The following is a 9,688-nucleotide window of genomic DNA, read 5'->3' on the forward strand; positions in this document are numbered from 1 at the left end:
TAAAAGTCCAGGACCGGACAGCTTCACTGGGGAATTCTACCAAACATACAAAGAAGAACTCATACCAGTCCTTCTCAAACTCTTCCAGACGATTGAAAAGGAGGGAATACTCCCAAACTCATTCTATGAAGCCACCATCACCCTGATACCAAAACCAGGCAAAGACACTACAAAAAAAGAGAATTATAGGCCAATATCACTGATGAACATAGACGCCAAAATCCTCACCAAAATTTTAGCAAATAGAATCCAACAACACATAAAAAAGATTATACATCATGACCAAGTGGGGTTCATCCCAGGGACACAAGGCTGGTTCAACATACGCAAATCAATCAATGTAATACATCACATCAACAAGAGAAAGGACAAAAACCACATGATCATCTCAATCGATGCAGAAAAAGCATTTGATAAAATTCAACATCCATTTATGATAAAAACCCTCGCCAAAGTGGGTATAGAGGGAACATATCTCAACATAATAAAAGCTATATATGACAAACCTACAGCCAGCACAGTACTCAACGGTGAAAAACTCAAAAGCTTCCCACTAAAATCTGGGACAAGACAAGGATGCCCACTATCACCCCCCCTATTCAACATAGTCCTGGAAGTCCTAGCCACAGCAATCAGGCAAGAGAAAGAAATAAAAGGGATCCAAATTGGAAAAGAAGAGGTAAAAGTGTCATTATATGCTGATGACATGTTACTATATATAGAAAACCCTAAAAGGTCCACAAAAAAGCTACTAGAGCTGATCGAAGAATTCAGCAAGGTAGCAGGTTACAAAATTAATGTTCAAAAATCAGTTGCCTTTCTTTACACTAACGATAAATCAACAGAAAAAGAAAGTAAAGAAACAATCCCCTTTAAAATAGCACCCAAAGTAATAAAATATCTGGGAATAAATCTAACCAAGGAGGCGAAAGAATTATACACAGAAAACTATAAATCATTGATGAAGGAAATTAAAGAAGACTTTAAAAAATGGAAAGATATTCCATGCTCCTGGATTGGAAGAATCAATATTGTTAAAATGGTCACACTGCCCAAGGCAATCTACAGATTTAATGCAATCCCTATCCAATTACCCAGGACATATTTCACAGAACTAGAACAAGTCATAATAAAATTTATATGGAACCATCAAAGACCTAGAATTGCTAAAGCATTACTGAAGAGAAAGAAAGAGGCTGGAGGAATAACTCTCCCAGACTTCAGACAATACTATAGAGCTACAGTCATCAAGACAGCATGGTATTGGTACCAAAACAGACATATAGACCAATGGAACAGAATAGAGAGCCCGGAAATGAACCCACAAACTTTTGGTCAACTCATCTTCGACAAAGGAGGCAAGAATATACAATGGAATAAAGACAGTCTCTTCAGCAAATGGTGTTGGGAAAACTGGACAGCAGCATGTAAAACAATGAAGCTAGAACACTCCCTTACACCATATACAAAAATCAACTCAAAATGGATTAAAGACTTAAACATAAGACAAGATACAATAAACCTCCTAGAGGAAAACATAGGCAAAACATTATCTGACATACATTTCAAAAATTTTCTCCTAGAAGAAATAAAAGCAAGAATAAACAAATGGGACCTAATGAAACTTACAAGCTTCTGCAGAGCAAAGGAAACCAGAGATAAAACAAGAAGAAAACCTACGGAATGGGAGAAAATTTTTGCAAGTGAAACCGACAAAGGCTTGATCTCCAAAATATATAAGCAGCTCATACGACTCAATAAGAAAAAAATAAACAACCCAATCCAAAAATGGGCAGAAGACCTAAACAAGCAATTCTCCAAGGAAGACATACAAATGATCACAAAACACATGAAAAAATGTTCAATATCACTAATTATCAGAGAAATGCAAATCAAAACTACAATGAGGTATCACCTCACACCAGTCAGAATGGCCGTCATTCAAAAATCCACAAATGACAAATGCTGGAGAGGCTGTGGAGAAAGGGGAACCCTCCTACACTGCTGGTGGGAATGCAGTTTGGTGCAGCCACTATGGAAAACAGTGTGGCGATTCCTCAAAAGACTAGGAATAGACTTACCATATGACCCAGGAATCCCACTCCTGGGCTTGTACCCAGAAGGAAATCTACTTCAGGATGACACCTGCACCCCAATGTTCATAGCAGCACTATTTACAATAGCCAAAACATGGAAACAACCTAAATGTCCATCAACAGGTGACTGGATAAAGAAGATGTGGTATATTTATACAATGGAATACTACTCAGCCGTAAAAACCGACAACATAATGCCATTTGCAGCAACATGGATGCTCCTAGAGAATGTCATTCTAAGTGAAATGAGCCAGAAAGAGAAAGAAAAATACCATATGAGATCGCTCATATGTGGAATCTAAAAAACAAAAACAAACAAACAAACAAAAACAAAGCATAAATACAGGACAGAAATAGACTCATGGACAGAGAATACAGACTTGTGGTTACCGGTGGGGGGGCGGGGTAGAGGGTGGGAAGGGATAGACTGGGATTTCAAAATTGTAGAATAGATAAACAAGATTACACTGTATAGCACAGGGAAATATACACAAAATGTTATGATAAATCACAGAGAAAAAATGTGACAATGAGTGTGTATATGTCCATGAATGACTGAAAAATTGTGCTGAACACTGGAATTTGACACAACACTGTAAAATGATTATGAATCAATAAAAAATGTAAAAAAAAAATAAATAAAAAATAAAAAAAGTGATTTGGAGAGATATATATATATATATATACACACACACATATATACACATATTCTTTTTCAGATTATTTTCCATTATAGGTTATTACAAGATATAGTTCCCTGTGCTATACAGTAAATCCTTGTTGTTTATCTATTTTATACTTAGAGTGTATCTGTTAATCCCATACTCCTAATTTATCCCTCCCTCACCCCTTTTCCTTTGGGTAACCATAAATTCATTTTCTGAGTCGGTTTTTGTTTTGTAAATAAGTCCATTTGGATCATTTTTTAGATTCCACATGTAAGTGATATTGTATCGTATTTGTCTTTCTCTGTCTGACTTACTTTACTTAGTATGATAATCTCTAGGTCCATCTGGGTTGCTGTAAATGGCAAAATCTCATTCTCTTTAATGGCGAGTTATATTTCATTGTTTATGTACACCAAATCTTCTTTATCCATTTATCTGTTGATGGACACTTAGATTGCTTCCATGTTTGGTTTGCTGTAAATAGTGCTGCTATAAACACTGGGGTCCACGTATTTTTTCAAATTAAGTTTTTGTCTTCTGGACATATGCCCAAGAGTGAGTTTGCTGGATCATACGGTTATTCTTAAAGCTTTTACTTTTAAAGGAACCTCCACTGTTTTCCATAGTGGCGGCACCAATTTACAGTTCTACCAACAGTGTAGGAGGGTTCTCTTCCTTCTACATCCTCTCCAGTATTTATTATTTGTAGACTTTTTAATGATGGCCATTCTGACCCATGTGAGGTGATAGATACCTCATTGCAGTTTTGACCTGCATTCCTATAATAACTAGCAATGTTGAGCATCCTTTCCTGTGCCTGTTGGCCATTTGTATGTCCTCTTGGAGAAATGTCTGTTTAGGTCTTCCATCTGTTTTTTTATTGGGTTGGTTTTCTTTTTTGATATTTAGTTGTATGAGCTATTTGTCAGATTTTGGTTTTTGACGTATAGTTGATTTAAAATGTTTTGTTAGTTTTTGGTGTACAGCTTAATGATTCAGCTATACGTATACATACGTCCTTTTTCATAATCTCCAAAGCCTACATATTTTAAAAACAAAATCACAAAGCCCATTTATATAATGCCATCATATAAAACAAATGTCAGTTTTAAAAGTGAAAGAAATTAATAAGTAAAATTTTGATTGGATAGGTCTATTATGTATACAAATCACAAACATGACACTTGATGTGTATCAGTGTATACTTATAACAACATTCATGTGTATTATAACCAGTATCTGCTCTGGTGACTTTAAAATCACAGGTGCTAAAAATGACTGTCATAAACATCAAACTATACATTTTATGTCATCATCTGGAAGGTATGTTGTTTGAAAACTCTGAATTATTTATGACTCACTTAACAGAAGGGAATATAGGTTTTTTCATGAAAATATTTTATCCTAAATTGATGCAATATCAATTATATATTTTTTAGTAGTCCGTAACCATGTCACCCAGACACTGGTGGTTATCCTGAACTACCTCCTCCTTGTGTCTTAGACCCCATTTTCAGTCAACCACCAACTTCTGTGAAACTTAACAATTTAATATCTCTTGAATCAACTACTTTTCTCCACTAATTTCTCTCCTTCTCCACTCTCACCACTGTAGTCTAAGCCAATATTCTCTGTGACCTAGACTCTCCTGATTTCACTACATTTCCTCCTGTTCTCCAATCTAGTGTTTACATTGAAACCAAAGTGATTATTTAAACTTTTCAAAATATTGAGTGATTACAGCATTACCTTGTTTTAAGGCAAACTCTTAATGCCTTTCCATAATATGTAGGATAAAGATCAAAATACTTGACTAAAAACTCTCCTGGATCCTGCCTAGGGATTCCAAACTCAACAACAACCAGGTTACATATTAATTCTAATGAATTTACAAATCTAATGATTTATTTACCTGGCAACTTAACTGAGTGACATAAAATAAAGAGCTCATACCCCTCTAGAGGGAGTAGCTGTTGCCTGGATCCAGCTGAGTGTTGCCACCAGAAAATACAGACTTGGATGTTGGATATATCCTCCAATTTTTTAAGAGAAATCAGAAATCCAGACTTTTCTGTGACATTTCCTGATATGTGAATGCTGGCAACTAATTCAAACTTTTTGAACAACAAGGAGGCCAAATCTGACCTCTCATCTAATCTCCTCACCTAGCCCCACACCAAATAATCTCTACACCAGCCATACTGAGTATTTCTCAGTGATCAACCAAAGCCTTTCTGTGTGTCCCTAGTTTCTTGTTTGCAGGAAAAAGGCTTTCAGCCTCCTAGACCTCGCCTCAGTTCCAAAGGGCAGATTAACACAGTTACTAATTAGGGGAGTGAGGGAACACGGAAAGAATAACAATAGTGCAGCCTCTTCCAGGACTGTGCATAACCAAATGATACATATCTCTAAATTCTTCCACTGGAACTAAGACTCCTACCCTGGTAGAGGATGGTAACTTCAGGCTCAGCACAATAAGTAGGTGGACCCCAGACTGCTTGGAACCTGAAGGCTGATGATTGAGATTCCTGGAATACCACCCTGTTACCTTACCATCAATCAATGAGAGGAAGGTCACAAACCCCAGAGACCTCCTCCCCAAATTTTGCTATAAGAACACTTCCCAGATAGCCACTGGGGAATTTGGGTCTTTAAAGGATGAGCTGCCCCATTCTCCTCGCTTGGCCTTTGCAATAAACCTTGCTCTGCTCTAAACTCCCATTTCAGTATGGCCACACTTTGCACATGAACTTGGGTTCGACAACACTACCAAGCTTTTTTCTACCTTTAGGGCTCTCACACTTCGTGTCCTCTGCTTTGACCACTTTTTTCCCACATCTCTATTTTGCCTAGCAACCTCCTACTTTTAAGTTTCTGAGAAGCTGTTTCCTTAAGAAAGCTTTCCCTTTTCCCATTGCTTATCTCTGAGCCCTCACCCCCACTCCACAGGCTAAATCACATACTTATGGGCCCTTATATAACTGAGCACATGACACCACATCTAAAGAATAAATTTATTTATTTAATACCTGTCATCTCCCCCCACCACCCCCACCACCATGGGAAGCTCCATAAAAGCAGGGCCTGACGTAAAGCAGGTATGCAATACCCATTTGTTCTTAAGTAGTTTGGTTATAAAATGTTCCTTTAGACAATAAGGTTCTGGTGTACTTTAAAAATATTAATTAATCCTTACCAAACTTTTCCTAAACCAGCACAGTATTTAAAGGTTAGTAGACTCAGAATTAAAATAATTAAAACTATATAACTATTGATAATAATAGCTAATATTTATTGAGCATTTACTAAATGCTAGGAACTATGCTGAGCACTTTGCAGATACTATCTCGTACAATATAACAATCTGTAAAGTGGATGTCACTGACATCCAGAGGAAGCAACTTAGGAATACAGTTAAAAAATTCGCTCAAAATTAAACATCTAATCAGTGACAAACTAGGATACAAATCCATGTAGTCTGATTCCAGAGCTTAAGCACCTAACTACTACACTAAACTAATTAATTAAGAAGAGCCAATTCAACAAGTATCTTTTAAATACTATGAATTAGAAATAATGGCCATGATTTATTTTTATTACTTATCCATTAATGTAAGGTTCCTCATCCCTCTATCCTGCACCCTTCTCCACACACACAAAATTATGATAAATTACCAATTTGTATTTTCAAAATTAAGAAAGATGGTTTTCTGACCCACATCCAAAACAGGTACGATCTTGGTACCAACTAAGTCTGTTAAAATATTATCTTTCTGAATTACTTTTAAATATGTTGATGTTTACATATTAATATTTTATATTTTACATTTTAAACATCATTTGAATGATCTCTAAACTGAAATGTATTTCATTGCTTAAATTAGAAGAATTCTTATAACTACAGACTGTGTTTTCAGATAGGGTGACAATTGATAACATACTAATAAGCAAACAAAAATAAACTGATATAACCACATAAATAAGCACAGAAATAATACAGGGATTCCTGGATACCTGACCTCTCATTATTCAAATTCTTGCTTTCAAAAACTCAGGATCCAAATAGATTTGAATAAATTCTCACATGTATCACTTGTTATCCAGACTCTTCCTATCCAAAATCCAGGATTTGGGAGAATTCAATAACCAAGCTCTCACTCCAAACTGAGGAACCAAGTAGCTTCAGATAGCGAAACGCAAGCATATGTATTTAAGGGCTACATAAATTTAAGAATTACTTTTTTAAGAAATTTAAATAGTCTTTTAAAAATGTGAATAAAATGCACATATCTGTATTTTCATTCAAATTTTAAATTTTCCTATGTGAATGTTTTTAAACTAGAATGTACCGTATTTTTTAACTTTTAGACCACACTTAAAATATAAAGGAAACTGTTAAGTATATGATAGATTACTATAATAGAGTTAAATAATGTTAATGTGTGGCTTCAAAGATTTCTGAAGTCAGTCCTAATATATTTTTTAATACTTATCATAGCTTGTATAAACACCAAGAGAAATAAGGTTTTCAAGGAAAATAGTACTTTCAGTGTTAATTTTTCAGCAACATATTTCACAGAATGTATCAGATTTTTCTTAAAGTCACAAAGAGTAAGGGGCAAAATAAAAGACTTGAAAAGAGTACAGAGGTTGAAAATAATAGCAAAAATTTCAAATTAATTTGGTTACAGAAGAAAAGTATGGAAAAATTTTAGAAGTAATTACTCCATAAGGTTCAGCCAAAAGTCAAAGCAGCAGGCAAATAATCAACTAGATTGAGAAAAAGGAGAAACCAGTTCTCATTACAGCAGTGCATTTTCCCACAGTATTTAACTTACGATCACACCTCAACACAAGCTTTTCCAAAACCATCATGCTTGATGAAAAGTTAAAACTAACATCAGTTGAAAACAGAATTCAAGCTTATGATTTTTTTTTACATACTCAAAAATTATTTTAAAACATAGAGAAAAGAGGGGAAAGATTTAGAAGGTTAAAAAAAAAAACTGTAGGTCCGAAAAAAAAGTAAACTACTGTCCCAAGTTTTTCTTTTGACACAAATTACACAAATGATTTAAAGAGACTGTAACTAGAGCTCCCATTTTAAACTAATTTGGCTATATTCTCCCAAGAGCTCACTTAAGATTTGGTGATTTGAAAAATTTAATCAATCAAATTCTAAGAGTTACTTGACACATTCCAACTCTTCCATTAAAAAAAAAAATCAGAGCAAAAACTAAATTAAAAAAAAATCACCAAATCCTGTCTACAAGATTCACAAAGTGACATGACTTAAGATTCAATGATACCTTTAATTTAACTTAGTACATATAGAACACCAGAACACATCTATGGTCCCCATGTTTGGCTTCCTAAAAAGCTAAGATCCAGAGCTTTAAGCCAGAGAATGAGGGCCCTTTGGGAGAAAACAAACCCTTAGGCGATGTCAGGAGTCAATGGAACTATTTCGCTGGGTGGTACAACGACTGAATGCAACACATTCTTCATAAATGGAGGCACAGTATATGTCACTATTTCTTCAGGTTAAGTTCTCATACTCTCAATCCTCATTGGTACAACACCATCAGACACATCAGACTCAACTCCACAAACACAGCATCTCTGAGCACAAATGTTCCTCCTATATAAAAGGAAGGAGCTGGACTTTAGATGGGGCCCTAGAAGTCCTTCTGCTTTATAGTTCTATTTAACCGGTTCTGAAATAATACAACTCTCACGACTCAGGGAAAGTTACATTTTACTACCAAAAAATGACCCATTTGATGCAATAAACCATACCTTGCTCAGCTAAATGTTAATACCAGAACTTCTGAAATAAACAAACCTGTGTCTGTGTTCATCTGGTCCATGGATCAGGAAAACTCCAGGGTTTTTAGCCCCTTTGCCGGCATCTACATGAGGAATTAACACATCTTCCAAACCCAGATCAAAGCGTTTGTGTTTTGAAGAGTCTGGAAGGAAGAAGAATGCCCCAAAACACAGGGTGATGAAGGCACTTAGAATAAGGAGGAGGATAAACTTCTCGGAAAGTCTCAATGTAGCCCTGTGATGCGGGAAGGAAGGTGGGCCCAGGTTCAGAGGTGGTATCCTTCGTCCAGAGAGGGGTAGCAGGGCTGGGGTAGTCATCGTTTACGCTCTTGGGCAGAATATTTTATAAAGTTCTCATCTTTTACCAAACGTACGATACACTGAACCGTCTTCAAAATCTCGGCCAAAACGGAAGAACTCAATTTTTCGCCTCCTAAGGGACTGTTGTGCTTTTCAATAAGGTACCTCTTTCACGCCCGTCCAATTACATGCAGAAACGCGTGTAGCTCCCAAACGATCACTAGTTTCTGTCCGGTAATAAATTTTCTGCCATTTGTCTTTCAGTACCTCATTGGGTAATTACAAGTCTCCTTCTCATTCCCAAGCGGAGATCAGGCAAGCAACACCGCAGAGAGGATGCAAGGTGGGTTCTTCCATTCCTGCACCTCGGGGAGATGCTCCAACGTGATCTCCCGCCCCAAAAGGGAGCCTGGCGTGAACCGAGGAGTTGGGGAAGGTTCGCTTCAGCTCCTCCGAAGCTTCGATTCCAGAATCTCTTACCCTCAGTGGGGGGAAAATAAGGGGCTGGCTCCTCGGAAGTCGGCCAAGCTGGAGGAATGTCTCCCGCCCAGCCGGGAAGCCGAAGCAGCGGCGCTGGGCGAAAAGCAGGAAGGAGGGCTCGGACGCCCGCGCCTCCCGACGCAGTCCCCGGGCTCCCGGCGCCGGCGAGAGCTCCGACGCTGCCCCGTCGACGGCCGGCGCGAAGGGCATCCGCGTCCAAAATACCTGCGCCCTGCCCGCCGCGGCGGCCGCGGCCGCTGTTGCTACCGCCCGGGTCTGTCAGGGAGCGGAACTTCCTCCTCGGCGGCCACTGAG

General features: G+C 37.5%; 1 protein-coding gene across 3 annotated transcripts in view; it reads right to left on the reverse strand.

Moving 5' to 3' along the window:
• Nucleotides 1–9,051, reverse strand: part of MAN1A2 (mannosidase alpha class 1A member 2) — a 161,620-nt gene extending 152,569 nt beyond the window's left edge. For all 3 annotated transcript variants that reach the window (XM_072967920.1, XM_072967918.1, XM_072967919.1), the window contains exon 1: nt 8,610–9,051. In XM_072967920.1, the coding sequence (XP_072824021.1) occupies nt 8,610–8,911 (302 nt within the window). In that variant the 5' untranslated portion in view covers nt 8,912–9,051. The remainder of the gene's footprint in view (nt 1–8,609) is intronic.
• Nucleotides 9,052–9,688: the final 637 nt, after the last annotated feature.

This window comes from Vicugna pacos, chromosome 9 (assembly GCF_048564905.1).
Source record: "Vicugna pacos chromosome 9, VicPac4, whole genome shotgun sequence".
Classification (NCBI taxonomy): Eukaryota; Metazoa; Chordata; class Mammalia; order Artiodactyla; family Camelidae; genus Vicugna; species Vicugna pacos.